Raw genomic sequence first — 17,965 nt, forward strand, 5'->3', positions numbered from 1 at the left:
CATCTTAGAAGGCCCGAAAAGACCTAACAGGCGGGTCTGGTGGTACCACCTAAAGAACAGATTAACAAAGGGAGAAAGCCTAAGACGGATCCCTACTCGGACCATGATCAAAGCTTAACAAAATATTTGGCCCAAAAAATCCACACACGTAGCAGTCCACTCTCCCACGTGGCGTCTCATCAACTCAGAAGTCAGCAGCCACCACTAAACCACATCAGCCCTAGAAGGAGGACATCCCTGACAGTCGAGAATCCTTGCAGATGAGGGAGGTCCCTAAAGCCTTGGACTCCTTGGCGGCTAGGACTCCCTAGAAGTTAGAAGTCCTCGCTGATGAAGGGCCCCCAACTCAGAGATAAACATTCAACAACAAGATTTACAAAAGATAAGAACAAATTATGGCTTATCCAAACAGTCCTTATCCATTTCTCTCTAAGAGTGAAGAAACGTGCAGAGTTCCCATTGTAGGGGGACACCCCCTTTATAAATACAGATTTACTCCTCCACACGGGGACACCCTCTAATGTCACTCACACCTTCCTGATACTTTCCTAAAATCTTTTTCACTCTCTGAATGTTCTCCTCACGTCCCTCACACTTCTCTTACTCTTTAAATCACCTCCCTCACTCTCTAAATATACATGTTATCATGTGTTCTTACAGTTTTCACCACTTTATTCATCGAATCTTGGTTTCAATTACATTTATTTACTTTTTAACTTTATTCAATTTCAAATCCAATACTAACTTGGGCGTTAGAATGCCAATGCTTTTTTTGCAAGTCCTTTAGAATTTGCATTTATTTCGACCCAAACCTTAAACGATGTCTGAATTCATCGGACCCATGCATTTTTCTTACGCATGATATATAAAATCAAAATTGTAATTGTAATAAACTTATGGCCAAATCATAATCAAGGACAAAAAGTAGCCCTTCGTGAATAGAAATAGTAGTCTTTTTTTCCTTCTTTTTCTTTTTTTTGCTTTCCATTATTTTGGGGTGAGGTATACACTATTGTTGAATTTATTTCTAGTAAAATACACTTTGCCTCCTGAAATATTTTGAATGTAACATTTACCCCCTAAATTAAAAATGTAAAAATGATCCCTTTAGTTGGATAAAAATACCCCTCATGTCTTTACAATTATATTATTTTTAATATATTTTAGTATTTTATAGATTAAATTATTATAAAATTATAATCTAATTAAATTTTTTAATAACTGAAGAATTTAAATAAAAAACAGAGTATAAATTAATATATTTAATGTAACTAATAGCTCGTCTATGTTTTTTAAAAAGAAATTGTAAAGTATATATGCTTAATCAAAAGTTTAATATGTTTAGAAATAAATAAATAAATAAATAAATTTTATCATATTTTTTAAAGAAAGTATACTCAAAAAATCGATATGGAATTACTTATTCTTATTCAAAAGAATAAATTGTTAATAACTTAATTTTATAACCAAGTTAATGAAAACTTTTTATATTTCTTTTGTGTACTTATTTTATTTATTCATTACTTAATTTTGACCCTATCAAATATACTACACCTGAGCTTGCTAAGGTTATTGCTGCTAGGGAGACCTTGCTCTTGGCTTGGGACGAGGATCCACAGACTTCTTGTTGGAAGGTGATTGTGAGGTCTTAATTCAAAGCTTGATTAGAATCGCAATCCTGACTCTTCCTCTCTAGGAGTTGTTGATGAGATTAAATTTCTAGCTTCCCGACATCATTGTTCTTTTTCAATAGTGCGTCGTCTTTGGGGCAATTTTGTGGCCCATGTTGTGGCTCAAAACTCTGGTTCAAGGTTGGAACTTGGAAGGGTCATGACATGTTGTTTTTTCTCTCTTGAAAAACAAAAAGTAAAAAACAATATTAATTTGCCTCCTTACATGAAATAAAAATATTACTATGAAAATATTAAAAAAGGGGTAAAATTCAAAATTTATTTACTTTTTCTTTTTTCTTTCTAACATAGCATTTTCCCTCCAAAATTTAATGATTAATTACGGGTGTATTCCTGAAAATTACAAAATTTGATCCTTAAGAATAACTTTTATTAGGAATCACAAGTTTATGGAGTACAACGATTATTACATAACAAATGAAGTACGATAATCGCAAAATACGAATGCAAACGACACAAGTTGGCTGGCATAACATCAAAGCAACTTCATGTTTATGGCAGCATTTATTCTTCAACTCACACACGATCACAAACTTGTCTTTATTCTTCGAGTCTTACGATCACCGTCAAGCTTACTCGATCAGTCAAGAGCATCGGCGGGCTGCTCAAGCGGCACCGGCCGCGGCCAGGGAAAAGGTCTACATGGGCGCAACCGGAGTGTAAAATTATTCAAGGATACGAGGAGTTCTTTCAGCTTCTTCCGCACATCCTCGTCAGTCAAGTTGCCGTCTGAATCAAATACTGGGGGGTTTTCATTGATGAATACCTCCGGGCTATTGATGAAATAAATATCAGGCCTGATCCCTATCTGCCGGAGATGATACTGCGATCGGGCGCCACCGAGATCCCATCCTGTGCTCACGATTGCAGCAGTTTTGTCTTTCAACACGTCTCTCTCCATAGATGCCCAATCGATTGCGTTCTTCAAAGGACCGGCGACGGAGTAGTTGTACTCCGGTGAGGCGAAGAGTATGCCGTCGACACTACGCAGCTTGTTGAAGAAAGCCTCTACTTCTGCTGGGTACTTCTTATTTTTCACCAGATCGGTGTTGATCAGTGGCAAGCTATCAATATCCACATACTCTACCTCAATGGTGGGAGAAATTGTCTTCGCTATTTGCGATGCTAAAGGAAGGAAAGAAACGAAACAAAAATTAGCTCAGGGAAGATTCAAATGCAACATATTTCAATTTCTTGAACAAGAAATGCCGAAAAGAAGTACGAAAATGAATTTTCTTTCCGAAGAGTTCAGACTTTGCCTGACTAACTCTAGATTGATCATGCATCAACGTTTTATGGCATGTCAGACCGATGTGGATTAACGACTTCCTCAAGAAATCTGATGATGTAGAATAAAGGCGATTGCAGTTACATTTTAGAATTATTTGCATCGACTAAAAATGCAAATTTTATTGTTAGATGTGCATTGTTTGACGATGAAATTTCAAATAGTCATAATATTCTGATTTAGGAGCAGTTATAGAGTGATATATCTGTACATACGACCTCTTTTTTATGAAAATCGAATACCTCATGCTTACATTGCAAGGGGCCACAGATGCAGTGATCTTGGGCACAGTATAGATGTTACCACTTTACAACCCGTTGGTTGGGGTACTTTGGGATCAATTTTGCAATTTTTGAACTAGCTAGTATGAAATTTAAATCAATATAGGGTGTTTTGAGTTAAGTTACCAGCATTGATGAGTTTCTTGTTCAAGGAGCCTTCCCTAAGAGAACCCGGGATTCCAGCAATTCTGACTGGCACCGCTGCACCCACAACAAAAATTCCAACATAATTCTCAGAGAAGTAAGAAGAAAGGACGTGATGCATGGTAGTCTTTGCCCTAACTATTTGTTTTATTTTTAGTGTTGTTTTGTAGTGCTGAACAACTAAAATCCTTTTCCAACATATATTTTTTTCTTTCACCAAAATATCAATGTAAGTTAATTTTCTTATATAAAATGAAGGAAAAATTAAACTTTTTTAAGTCCTGTTTATTATTGGGATGGCGATTGTCATCCTGACAATTTCAGTCCTTCCAATAAAATCAATCGAAAATTCCATAGAGCAATTGGGGTTTTTTTTGCCAATTGGTCGACGCTAAAGTTGTACTTGCCTGATTACTTGACATTAGATTTATATACAAGACAGCAGTCGCCGCCCTCATTATTCAGGACTAATATTATAATTTTGCCTTGATTGGTGAATATACCAAATATTATGGATAACGTCTTATTAATATAATATAAATTTTATCAATGTACATAATTAAGGACACTTCTATGTTTACCGGGGGGTAAGGGCATCTTGGTTTCGGCTAGCACTGTTTCAACAAATGAAGTTGAGGCGAACCCGGCAGCAAGAAGTCCCAACATTGATCGGCGGCTCGTCTCAGTCTCAGCTGGGCTCTGCTGCAGGGCTCGAACTGCGAAACCTACTCTAGCCGAGGGAATGCTATTTGGTTTAGTCATGCTCAGCCGGCCGGAGCCACTGAGCCGGAGGCTGCCTTCCTGGACGGCATGAGAAGAGCCACAAAAGCCAGCCGAAGAAGTCACGACCAGAGCCATTTTCTCAACTTTTTTCCAAAGGTTTTCTGCTCTCGGAATTTCTTGTGCATGTGCTCTATGTTGTTGGGATATATATAGAATATTATATGTTAGACAACATATTCACAATCAAAAAATTGATGAAAAAAAGTCCCTGAACTTTACAAGAATTACCAAATACTACACAAATTTGTGCATTTTCACTTGGGTCGGAGTTACCCGAACTCGACCCAATAACATTATCATCCATAATTCGAGGGGTTAATCCATTTTGCCCCCCTGTGATATAACAAAATATCAAAAACCCCCTTATGAAATTTTTAATATCAAAAATCACCCCTAGGTTACCAATAAATAATCACACAGCCCCCTGGTCAATTTAAATCTATTTTTTTAGAAATAATGACTAAAATACCCTTCTAGTCAAACCGGTCAACTAGGCTTATTAATATATAATTATTTTAATTTTTAATTTTTAATATATATTTATAATACATATAATTATAATTTATAAAAAAAATTAAAAAATAACAATTATACCCCATTCCCCCCACCCCCACCCCCCCAACCCCCACCGGGCCCACCCCCACCTTCATCTTCTTCCCCACCTCCATCTTCTTCCCCCCTCCCCCACCCCTTCCACCTCCAAACCCCCCCTTCCCTCCCCCCTCCCCTATCCTCCCGGCACACCTCCCCCTCCCCTTCCCTCCCCCGACGCACATTTGGGCGACGCCGGCCGCCCAGATGAAATGGAGGGCGACGCGGTCGCCCTCGCTGGATGGGCGACCGCGTCGCCCAGATGATGGGCGACGGCCATCGCCCTTGCTGCGTTGGGCGACAGCCGTTGCCCATGGTGAGGAGGGCGCCGGCCCTCCTCTTCAGCATCGTCGCCGCTGCTTTTTTTTTTTAAAAAATTATATATAAAATTAATTAATTAAAATAATATTTTATTATATAAATAATTAAGTAATTATTATATAAAAAAATATTTTATTATTAATAGAAATATATCATATAATAATTAAATAATTAATATATAAAATAATATTTAATTCTTAAATACATATATATAATATTATATGTTAAATGTGAGAGAAGGGCAAAAATGTCAAAAAAAAAAGGTATTTTTATAGAAAAATCGCAGTCAAAGCGCGTGTGGCCCAATTTTTGTACGGAGGGGGTTTTTTGAACTTTATTTTATATCATAGGGGGGTATTTGATACTTTAATTTTCATAGGGGGGTTTTTGAATATTCCTATTATCACAGGGGGGTCTCTGGATTTTTCCCATAATTCGAGCTATTCTTGATTAGTGTAACTTAATTGTCTATACTTCTTGATGTGATTGGTTGAAGTAGACTTTATCTACAAATCCTCCAATCTTTCTGATCCCAAATATATATTTTTGTTCATATTTATCTATTTATTGAGTATTTTCAAATCGATTTTTCTAATTCAAATATCAAAGTGCTGCATTTGAAATCCTTAAAGTATTAATTGTAAAACTTGAGCCTCAATAATTGGAGGAGACAATATTTGATATAAAATGAACCTCTATATCTACCTCAAATCAATAATATAAATACTACCGCATGGTTACTCATAAAAATATTAAAAAGCGAATACCCTTTGGTGATGGCCTACAATCATAGAACAACAAGTGTTTTTTCTTTCTAGCACTATAAAAAAATTAATTATTTTCTACGCTATAAATTATTACGATCTAAAATCATAGTAAATCAATAATATTTATCATGGTCAGACAAAATCGATTCAAAAACTTAAATTTTACTATTAATCAGTATTTGCTTTATATATATATAGCCAAAATATTTATGGTCGCAAATATTTTTTCCTCACTTACAAAAATAATGATTAATAACTAATGTTCAACTATAATTAATTAGTATTCACTATAATCTTTTTTATTTTTAATTATAATAATTAATGATAATAATAAATCAAAATCTAATGTAGGTAGGCCCAACTCAACCACAACAAAAAATTAAGTATGGCTGAAAATTCATAATGTGTGTCCTCACTCCTCATCAATCAAACACTAGAAAGCGTTACTGAATAATGTTGGGGTCCACCTCAAGACAAGTTAGGTGTGGATATAAATTATCATTCCTAGAATGATGGGAAGTACGGACACAAAGAGCACGAGTATATATGTTGCTTAATCAAGCCAATAAGAATTAATTATTCTTTTGGCCAACAATACAATTATAGTTCTATATATCATGAGGTGATAATTGTTGTCCTCTAATTAAACCATTCGCAATTCTAATCTTTATTCAATTGAAGTTTCAGTCGAATAAATTTGGTATTAATTTCTCTAAATTGACGGAAAAATTACATGTGACGACTTATGCGTCAATTATTTCAAGTTATCTTGAACGATATTGAAGATATTTTCGACTGCAGGTCGGACACAACTAATTTAAGTCGTTATTTAATTTGATCTTAAGTGTCTGGCAAAATTCAGGGGCCCTCCACGTTTGGTTGATGAGACGGGTTTTTGAACTCTCATATTCACATTGCTTTCCTTTCCCTGAGAAAAGTCAATTGAGACGGGGAAAATCAAGAGACGGGGATTTTGTGCTGTATTGATAGCATCGTCCTCTCTTGGACAAAAGTTAGGTAAAATAATTAATGGACATTTAAATCTTACGGCCCGGCAGCTCAACTAACAACTTAGAAATAGTACTGTTGGTCTTAAATTTCTAAGAGTTAGGCATATCATTTATGGTAAGCTACAAATTAACAAAAATGAGACTATTTCTCACATGTCAAAATATGCTGTGTTCAGGTTCATACCATTGGATCTAGCATTTATTGAACTAACGTGCTAAAATGCATCCATAATTTAGTGTAGTTATGAGTAATTTATGGGAGGTATGTGCGTAATTTTTTTAATATTATTTAAAATAAAATATGTTGAAACTTTTATTATTTAATTAAATATATATATATATAAAAATAAGTGAATGTTAGATTTATAAGAAAGTGGTGAGGAAAAAATAGTAATATAATATTAGAGAGGAAAAATGATGAATCAAAATAAAAATAATAATACTATCTAGGAGAATTGAAAATTAAACATTAAAAGATATAAATTTTTTGTATAACATCAAAAAGGCGAGACACGGACGAAGGGTGTAGAGCTTCTTTAATAATAAGTATAGATAAAATAATTACTGATTGTTTTATTTGTTTCTAAATTAAAAATTAGTGATTTTTCTTCTTTTTTTGGGAATGTATGTTATGATTGGACAAATTAAAATTGTATTGAAAAGAGAAAAGGAAAAATTAATGAAAAAGTTATATTAAAATGGTAGAGGAATAGCTAGACCTCTTCAAGCCTCATGGAAGGCTACCTTGTAATTTGGGTTTATTATACTTAAACCTCTTTCATAAATATAAAATTATATTTTTTTTATTAAAAAAATTAAAATTATACTTGCACTCTTTTTGAAAATTCAGCATTTATATCTGACATTTTTCGTTAGGATTTGGATGAAAAGTGCTCACATTACCAAAAATTTTAATTTCATCCCGCATTTAACATTGATATATTTGTACTTATAAAGGGATTAATGTAATATAGATGTATATGAAGTAAGGTTAATATCATTATGATTTTTCTTTTATATGTACGAAATTATTACATGAAAAGGTTAAATAAAGGATACAATTAAAAATTTATATAATTTTTTACTAATATCAACATGTTTTGTCCAAACTTTAACAAAAGGAGATCAGATATAAATAGTGAAATTCTGAAGAGAATATAAATATAATTATATAATTTTTTTTGAAAAAAAGATATAATTTTATATTTCTAAAAAAATTCTACATATAAATAACCGTTATAATTATTTATTTTGGACCCAACAACTTGAAAAGAACCAGCAGATGAATTTGGGTCACTAAATATATATATTTAGATCTAAATATTAACGAATTTCACGCTGAATACCATTGATCCTACTGCCATCGAGACCCACCAAAAAATCCAATCCTGCTCCCAAGATTGCAGCAATTTTGCCTAGCATCTCGAGATGCCCAATTTTTTCAAGGACCAGTGACGGAATAATTGTACTCAGACGAAGCGAAGATAGATTAAAAATTCAAAACTACTATATTTTATCTTAAAAATGATAAAAAAAAATATTTTACTAAATCGACTTCATTATGTTATATATTATAAAAGATTTACATGGGTTCTACGCTAATATAAATATATATCACATATTAATATAATATAAATTTTATAATCAATGTAACATGATGTAAATAAAAAATAAATTAAATAAATGAAAACACTTATACATACATGGTCTGAAGCTGGTTGAGGGTAGCAGATTGTCGACTAATGAACCACCCAGCACCAAGAAGCCCCACATTGGTTGATGGGCCGGAAACCTAAAACCAGGTCTACCCAAGGAAATTCTATTGGTTTTAGGCAGGCTCAACCGGCCTAATTAGCCACTACTGACCTGCGGCTTGACAAGTTGAAATTAATTCGTCGATGATTTTAATATTGAATATTTTTTATTGTTAATTTTGTTAGAAAATTTACTAATAAAAATATTCGTTGCTAACCAGTAAGCAAAAAATTCATTACTCCTCGTAGCAAGACGTAATTTCTATTAATCATCAACATATGGTTTGGTTGCTAAACAATTATTTTCATCTGAAATGAAATTATTTTAAACTTTACCTGATTAAGCAGTTACAAGATAATATTAATAAATATAATCAGAAAAACAACAAAATGAGCCAACACATTTTATTAAAACAATTATATGAAAATGAATTAAGTACTGTAAATTACCCCATATGAATCCGTAAAGGAAATATTAGCAAGGGGAAGGGTCATCTGGCCACGCTGATACGTCTTGATAGCCTAATTTCCGTTTCTATTGTGACGGTGTTTATGCTCACGAATAGTGAGCAACAGCCCATGTTCCTTGCTGTGGGGGGAGTTTTTCTTTGCAAACAGTTTTGTAGATTATTTAGATAGAGAAGATAGAAATAGTTTTGATTTATAAAAGAACTGATCTTCATTTACTGTTTTTAGATTGTGCGTGGACGATTTTCTTGAGTTTAATAAATGGGGGTCCATGCCACACATCCCGTTTATGCACAAGTGACTTATTGTTAAAAAAAAAAAAGAAAAAAGAAATCAAGCAACATTTGACATCTTCTATATTTCAATTCTACAATACTAGATGAAGTATTTAAACACGATATTTTAAAAAAAGAAGTGGAATAATAATATTAACACCACCCTATATATTGGAGGTAGAAAAACAAACCACCAAAAAAGACACCGTAATTCAACGGTTACTTTTGGGAAAATTGCATATTGGTCCTATATGTAGGGTGTTTTCCAATTTAGCCACCTTCGTTACAATTTTTTAATTCTATTGCATCCTATAAATTGAAAATTTTGTTAATTTTAGTTCTCATGTATATTTTTCGTCCAATTATTAACACAAATGATAGCATTTTTCATACATCAAAATAAATAAATGAAGACAGTTATATATACTTGGTGTCAAGCTAGTTGTGTAGCAACATTGCTGACAAACGAAGTTGAGGTTGATGGGAACCTAGCAGTAAGAATCCCCAGATTGCTCAGTGCCTGGTCTTAGCCTTAGCTGAGCTTTAGTGCTGGGCTCGCACCTTGAACCTGGTCTTGCTTGAGCCACTACAAAGCTGTAGGTTGTCATCCTAACCAAGCTTGAGAACAACCGCAAAGACCAATAGTTGAAGCTATAGATAAGAACTCGTTTACTTTGCCCAGTGTTGAAAATCTATCAAGTAAAAGAGAATAACATTACAAAAACTTCTGTATTACGGACTAGTCAATACGAAAAACAGTACTATTATAGAAATTACACTACCAGTACTTAAATAGCCAATCTATCAGCTCACGGTTACTGGGGAGAAACCTTACTTAACAATAGTTTAACTAACAAACAGACAAAGTGCCAAACTACTAATAAAGTCGCATTTTAATGAGACATGTCTTCTAGTTCACATGGACACCAAACTCTGCTGTTGCAAACTCTGATTCTTGCTCTATTTGGTGATTGCACTAGCGTCCATGGCTTCAGCAATCTTGACATCCCCCCATAAGATGAACTTGGGGATAAGGAAACCAAGTTCAACTTGGACTTCATAAACACAAAGGCTAGTCCAGTTAAAGGCTTTGTGAAAATATCAATCATATGATCTTTGGATGTAATGTGAGTTGGAATAACAAACCCAACTTTAAACGTATCCCGAAAAATATGGCAGTCTATCTCTAGATGCTTAATCCTCTCATGAAATACTGGATTCAATGTGATATGAACGGAGGCCTTGTCTTCACAGAAGAGAGGAATTGGAGTAGGAAATGAAACACTAAGGTCATGTAAAATGTAGCTAATTCAATGTGAATTACCTTCATCAATTTCAAATCAACATTATTAGCTTTGCTCGTAGTTCCTCTTGTGTTCTTTTTTTGCTCCATTAGACTCTTGTACCACTCTCAAAACCCTGCCAACTTGAAGCACGATTCTCTAGTGTGTCCAGTTCATTTGTAGTGATCACAATATTGTGATTGTTTATCCACAAAACCTGGTCTTCTTGAAACACCTCAATTGGTTCCCTATTTCCTGTGACATTAAAGTTTGCAGACATTGCTCCATCATGTAACAGACTTGCTTGAACTTCCCTTTGTTTTTCAACCCTCAAGAACATTGAGTAAGCTTTCCCAATAGATGGTAAAGTATCTATTAGAAGCACCTGCTTCTCACAAGATAATAAGCATCACCCAACTCCATAAAAAATTGCATCAATTGATTTAGATGCATTGAGATTAGATAATGCCTTACTAGCTCCGCAAGAAAATTGTGACAAAGTTGTGAAATGAATCGATTCATCCCACAACTTCTTGAGTTTCATATAGTAGCCAGATATTGTCATTTCACCTTGGGTAAGAGATGCAATCTCCCTTTGAATTTCATATAACATAGGTCCTTTGCCCTCTCCAATCTTACTTCCAATTCTTGCCACAGATTTCATGCTGAAGAAGAATACAAAAGGCTTCAGCGATATCTTTGGATATGGAATTCAGTAACCAGGACATACCATATAATCGACTATTTCCCAGTGCTTTATTTTGTCTTTACTTCCTAAAGGTTTTCCACAAGTGCCGCCAATGAAATCAAGTTTTTGCTCGGCTCCGAGAAAGGTTATTTTTTCCATCAAGAAGGACTGAAACTAGGCTCATTCTAGGATGATCACCACCATGAAATTTCAGTCTCTCGGGTAAGACTAAAGTTTTCTGTTCACCAGTGGTAGCGCCTCCACTTTCATTACTTCTTCATGACATTTTGGTCTGGGTATTAATGTAGAAACCGTAAAGAATATTCAAGGAAAGGAGAAAGGAATACATATTTCTAAATCAGGAAAAAATATAGTATCAGAAGAACACTATTATTCTGGTGGCTCTGGTACCATGCTCAAAATCTACCGACTAGAATAACATTGCAAAAACTTCTGTATTACGTACTAGTCACTAAGGAAAATAATATTATTCAAGAAATTACACTACCAGTACTTAAATAGCCAATTTATTTGCTAACGGTTACTTGGGTAAAAACTTATAATAGTTTAACTAACAAACAGACAAAGTGCTAAACTACTAATAAAGTTGTATTTTAATGAGACACGTCTTCTACTTCACGTGAACTCCAAACTCTGCTACTGCAAACTCTAATTATTGCTCTGTTTGGTGATTGTACCGGGCCTTGGTTCCAGCAATCTTGACACCCATTAACTTGGATAAGGGTGGATTGAGCCTCAAATTTATTTTTATCAAGCATTTATTTTTCTTTATGGAGGGTTGCCTAATTAGCTTAGGACAAATAACTGATATGGCCAGATAATGCATCCGACCTTTAGGGGTGGGATTGGGCATATCCAACCCAATCCATTTTGCTATCTGAGATACGAAAACCTGTTTATTTATGTTTTCATTTCTAGTTTTCACCTTTCAATGGAAAATAGATATTTTCAATTTTTTATACTTTTTCATGTGAAACAAGAATATGTTCGGATTAGTTAATAAGATTGTACTTTACAGTGGACTTTGGCGTCAAACCAATATCATTCCAATAAGAGTACATATAAACAAACATATTTTCACTTTATGTATTATTTCACAAACTAAAAACTGAAAACGAAAAACATAAACAAGCATAAGCGCGGCGGCTAGGAGGTAGCGCATAGTGCTAGAGGTGGACCACAAAGATGGAGAAGAATCCACGATTGAGAGGATGTCGGATATGGTGAAGCAGTAGTTGACTGGTTTGTGAAGTGGTGGCAGAAATGCTAGATTTATGTGCGAGGTGCATGGTACATGGTGGAGATGGACAACAACAGACATAATTTTGGTTGGAAGGTGATGCATATCGAGAGAAAAACAACGAGATAGTTGTTTTTCTTGTTTTTTTGAAAAAAAAGATATAATTTTAGTCTTATAGGTATGAGGGTTGGCAATTTGACCATGTTGACATTAATTTGGTCTTGCAATTAAAAAAAATGCAATTTGATAAAAATCGCTGGAATTTTACAAATTAACCACAAAAGTGTGTGTTGTGCAAGTGACATGATTAAATTGGGGATTAGGACCATGTTACTGACGTGGATACATTAGATGACTTTTTCAACTTTCTCATTGATTCCAGAGGGGGCAGGGGGAAGCCAACCTAGCTAAGTTTGCCAAGTCAGCAATTTTATGAAGGAAAAGTAAGGTCATATGTTCTGCACATAAGCCATTTTATAATAGAATAGAAGAAAAAAAAATATAGAAATTTCATTCGACGTCAAAATCCCAGGACTTTTTCTCTGTGTTTCGCCCAAACACACAAGCCCTTAGAGCTTGTTTTCATGTTATTTTTTGTTGAGAAATAATTGGATAAAATCGTTATTGAAGACGGTAAGTAAAAGAAAAAAATAGTGGTGATACTTTGAAGCAAAGGAATGTGAACCTGCCTCCTTTTTTTTTTTTTTTAGAAAGAAAAGGCAAAATATATAGCCCAATGAGAGATTTTTTGAGTTCCCCTCCCATCTATATAAAATAAAAAGATGTACAAAGAATGTCCAAGTCTCAAAAGGAAAAACAAACAAGAAAGCCCAAAAGAAAACAAAGAAGAGCATGCCAGGGAGAAAAAAAAAAACCGGGACTACTTAAATTATCTACAAATCAACCTTCTTAAAGATCTTGAAAAACCCAACCCAACAATTCCTGAGCCCAACATTATGTAGCACTTCAACCTGATGGGGTTGTGAATATCAAGTTCAGGTTGATAAAGGGAAAGGGATTGAGGTGGATAACTCAAATGATAGGGTTACGATGATGCAAACGAGATTGTTGATGGGTTCCCGGTTTCAAAGTTTTTATTAGATAGTGATTATGACATGTAAGACGTTGGTGTGGGATAATGATGTTTCGTTTGAAAAATATGTAGATGATGTGAAAAACCAGGTAACGAATGGAGTCAAGAAAATGATTTTAGCAATGATTCATGGGACAGAGATGTAGTAGACAACGACAATGACTTAGATGAAAAAAAGATTGTCCGATGGGACCTGTTTTCAACCCTGCGGAGGTGTATAACCCTACATTTGAATTGAGGATGACTTTTATTACAAAAAATAAGTTTAGAAAAACAATCCGCGATAAAGACAAAACAAACCTTAAAGTTTACAAAATTGACAAGTTGATGACGTATGCAATGTATACAGGGATGAATGAAAGTGGAAAATAACCGTTGTGAATGAAAAAAAGTGAATGTAGATTCCAAGTTAATTAAATACTACAATTCTAAACATACGTGGCCATTGTCCTTTCATGTGAAAAATATAAATAACATATGGTTGCTTGAAAGATATATCAAACAACTAGAGTCTTTAGGGTTGATGTGATAAATGAATTGAGATACTATGTATTAAGGATCAAGCCTATAGTGCTAAACGACAAGCACTGAAAAAACTTGAGAGAAATCCAGATATACTGGCTTTGGGATTATACTGAAGAGGTTAGAAAAATAAACCTTGCATCCAATATTATATAAGGTATTGAGGATGAAAATTAAAAAGTTCAAAATTCAATTGGTTTTCATTTCTGATCCAATGCTTTGAACAAAGGGTCTCTATGAGACTTTAGCGCATCATTGGGGTGGATGACTGCCACTTGAAGGGGCCTCATGGTGGTGTGATGCTTACCGTGGAGGTTAATCCTATAAATACTAATTTGGTTGTGGATTAAATAGAAGTTTAACAGAACAATTACACTCGACACACATTTCTTTTTTTATCAAATGTTCGTAGTAAGAGAGAGAGAGCATAGAGTTATCAAGTCATGAATAGTGAAGTTGGTTTAAAAGTAATATATCGAGTATCTATAGTGATAAATTGAGAGTTTTATAGTGTAGTAGGGTGTGGTTTTCATGTGTCTTATATATAGAAATTACTTTTATACCCTTATAAATAAATGACTATTACTAATACATACAACAGTATTAAATTACAACAGGACAAACTATTAAAATTAATTTTAATATGATCAAAATTGCTACCCTTATTAATAGGGCCAAAATCTGTATTTTTATATATTTTTTCTTCTTTTAAAAACTAAAGGAAAAAAAAAGCCCAAAAAAATCCAAGGAAATTGATAATACAGAACGAAAAATTGATGGAAGATTTTTCTCTAAATTATTTCTTATGCCCATTGCTTTTAATAGTGATTTGGGATAACGAATAATTATTTCTGAAATATATTTTACTTTTGAGATATGAGTTAATTATTTCAGTTCTTCTTAGAAATTAAAGCTAATAAGATTTTTCATTAGCTTCGAAGATGAATTTTCTGGCTTTCTTGCAAATTATCACTTATCATATAAAAATAAGTAGACGAGCTCTAAGAATTTTTTTTTAAGGGAAAAATGCAATTTATCACCTTATGATATGATTAAATAAATAAAAAAAACTTTTATGAAAAAAAATAACAAATTATTCTAAGTATTTTAAAAAATAAAATAAATTACCTTCTATCAATAAAATTTTTATTTATTTCTCATATAATAGGAGTAAATTGCATTTAATGCTTTCTTTTTATGTGACATATTGTCTTTATTGTATGGTGTTATATATATGAACAGTAGATGTCCCATTTGTGGACCATCGTCATTCAATAGCACGTTTTTTTCCTTTTTTCCGCTTGAGGAAAAGAGACGTGACGAATAAAGCGCTTTTTCTATTTTTTGTGATTATTACGTAATAGAATAAATCACACACGGCTTCTTTTCTGGACAAACGTACAATAAATTTATTAACATTTATGTGATGCAGGAATCGTTCCGACCTTTGGACATAAGCGTGTTTCTAAAAAAATGGAAAGGACTTTTGGATATGCTCTCAGCCAATCTATGTTCGAGGTCCTGACACGTAAGCCTACGTTCTTGTTTTTGGCCAATAGCCTCGTGAAACGTGGATCGCAGAGATATGTTTTTGTCTGGCGCCGAGGATATTTATTGTACTGGAATATTATCTCGTGCGCTTCTTGTTCCTGCATGATTGTAGGATAGATATTTTCTTTGGTCCCATTAGATGAATAGATATGGTGAAAGAATTTTAAATTATTTTATATAAAGAAATTTTGAAATCTATAAACGTTCAAATTTATGTATCGTTGCTAAGGTCAAAATTGGTAAAGTTAAACTTCTATGATTCTAAATTCAAATTTTATCAATGTGTAAGATGTTATTATACTTTAATAGAAGGTATTGATTAGGTATAGTTATCTGATATTGTTAATATTAATGATCATAATTAATTTATTCAAAAATAATAATAATAGTTCACTATTTTTAATTTTGAAAAACAAAATCTATCCATCCAAATATAATTTTAGAAAAATTATCTATTTGTGGGATTCTCTTTGTTAGATCATATTAATTGGTAATTTATAAGTGTCTCTATATAACTATTTTTAGCTGTGTTTATTTATTCATATGGCATTTTTTTTTAAAAAAATAAGATTTAGTTCAGTTCATTCAAATAGGAAATTTGAGTTGTCTCTGCTGAATGTAATTTATTTTTTAAAATATTCAAATATATGTTTTTCTCCAAAGTAATAATTACTTTTATACCCTTCATCTATTATTTTTTTATACAAATCACTCCTATCTTTTAAACAATTATAGAAATCACCCCTGATAACCTTTAATATCCAAAAATACCCCTATTGACTAAGTCAACCTTTATAATAATTTATTAAGAATAGAAATGACCTTAGGGGTGTTCTTGTAATTATCAAAAGGTAGAAGGGGGCCTAAAGTAATATTTTTTAAGATGAATAATATGACCCTATATATTTTTTTATTATTTATAGCAATTTTTAATTTAAATATAAATTAAAATATTAGCTATTTTTTTTGTTAAATTTCTATAAAAATTGCAGCTTTTCATGATTAAAATATTAAATTATTTAATTAATATATAAATTATCCCTTAGTAAAATTATTAAAATTAAAAGATTGTTTATCCTCTATTTTTATTTATAACTAAACTTTACTAAAATTAAAAATAAAAGTAATTTATGTATTTTATATAAATCATATTATAATTAATAAAATAAATAATTTATTTATTAAAATGATATTTTAAATTATTAAATTAAAAGAAATTATCCGTTCTTCCCCAGGTATACCGCCATGCCCACCTTAACCCCCTTTTTATTAAAATATCTTTTTAATAAATAAATTAATTTATTTTTTTAATTCTAATTTGATTTATATAAAATACATAAATTACTTTTAATTTTCATTTTATTAAAGCGTAGTTATACATAAAAATAGAAGATAATTAATCTTTTAATTTTAATAATTTTAAATAATTTATACAAGATAATTTTTAATTTAAACTTATAATTTGTTAACTAATTTTATTACATATTAAAATAATTTAATATTTTAATTATTAAAAGGTGTAATTTTATATAGAGATTCAATAAAAAAAGTTGATAAAAATTTAAATTAAAATTGAAATCAATATAAATAATAAAAAAAAATATAGGGTCATATTACTCATCTTCATAAATATTACTTTGACACTCTTTCTACCTTTTGATAATTATAAAAACACCTTAAGGGCATTTTTGTTCTTAAAAAATTATTGAATTTTAAAGGTTGTCAGAGATGATTTCTCTAATTTTTCAAAAGGAAAAAATAATTTATATAAAAAAGACAATTATGAGGGGGTGTAAACGTAATTATCCCTCCTCTAAAATATCTCTTCATTACCAAAAGTTGACATGGATTTTTACCAATGTTGATTTTTAAATTCGTAGAACTGAATTCTGGGAAAGAGTTATTTCTTTTGAATATTTTAGAGAGCGAATGGTATATTACTAGAGACAACTTGAATTTTCAATTGGAAAGGATTAAAAATCTCAAAGTTCAAAAATTAAAGAAAAATTATACTTTTAATCTTGTAACTATACTTAGGATACCCCTCACATTGATTTCAATTTTGATACATTCAATTCAAAGTATCACACATTTCTAAATCGACAAATTTGATCGTAAGTTGTCAAATTTGATTTTTTTTCAATTAAAATACATTGTCTGAAAAATACATGACAATGACGTGTCAAGTAATACA

The 17,965-nt window shown here is 32.2% G+C and overlaps 1 protein-coding gene across 1 annotated transcript; it reads right to left on the minus strand.

The window, feature by feature from the left end:
- Nucleotides 1-2,039: 2,039 nt before the first annotated feature.
- On the minus strand, nt 2,040-4,319 carry LOC105167955 (NAD(P)H:quinone oxidoreductase). Its single transcript, XM_011087851.3, has 3 exons — nt 3,986-4,319; nt 3,387-3,461; nt 2,040-2,816 (listed from the first exon to the last, which is right to left on the minus strand). Exons 1-3 carry the CDS (start codon nt 4,260-4,262, stop codon nt 2,272-2,274), a joined length of 897 nt encoding a protein of 298 aa, XP_011086153.1. The 5' UTR covers nt 4,263-4,319; the 3' UTR covers nt 2,040-2,271.
- Between the last annotated feature and the right edge of the window lie 13,646 nt (nt 4,320-17,965).

Source organism: Sesamum indicum, linkage group LG8 (assembly GCF_026168435.1).
Source record: "Sesamum indicum cultivar Baizhima isolate 11 linkage group LG8, ASM2616843v1, whole genome shotgun sequence".
Classification (NCBI taxonomy): domain Eukaryota; kingdom Viridiplantae; phylum Streptophyta; class Magnoliopsida; order Lamiales; family Pedaliaceae; genus Sesamum; species Sesamum indicum.

Bases quoted from the DNA above. Each gene is read 5' to 3' on its own strand.
- LOC105167955 (XM_011087851.3), bottom strand. From the start codon at position 4,262: ATGGCTCTGGTCGTGACTTCTTCGGCTGGCTTTTGTGGCTCTTCTCAT. The intron at 3,462-3,985 runs GTAAACATAGAA...TTGTGGGTGCAG, and splicing joins CAAGATGCCCTTACCCCCCG to CGGTGCCAGTCAGAATTGCT. The intron at 2,817-3,386 runs GTAACTTAACTC...TCCTTCCTTTAG, and splicing joins CAAGAAACTCATCAATGCTG to CATCGCAAATAGCGAAGACA.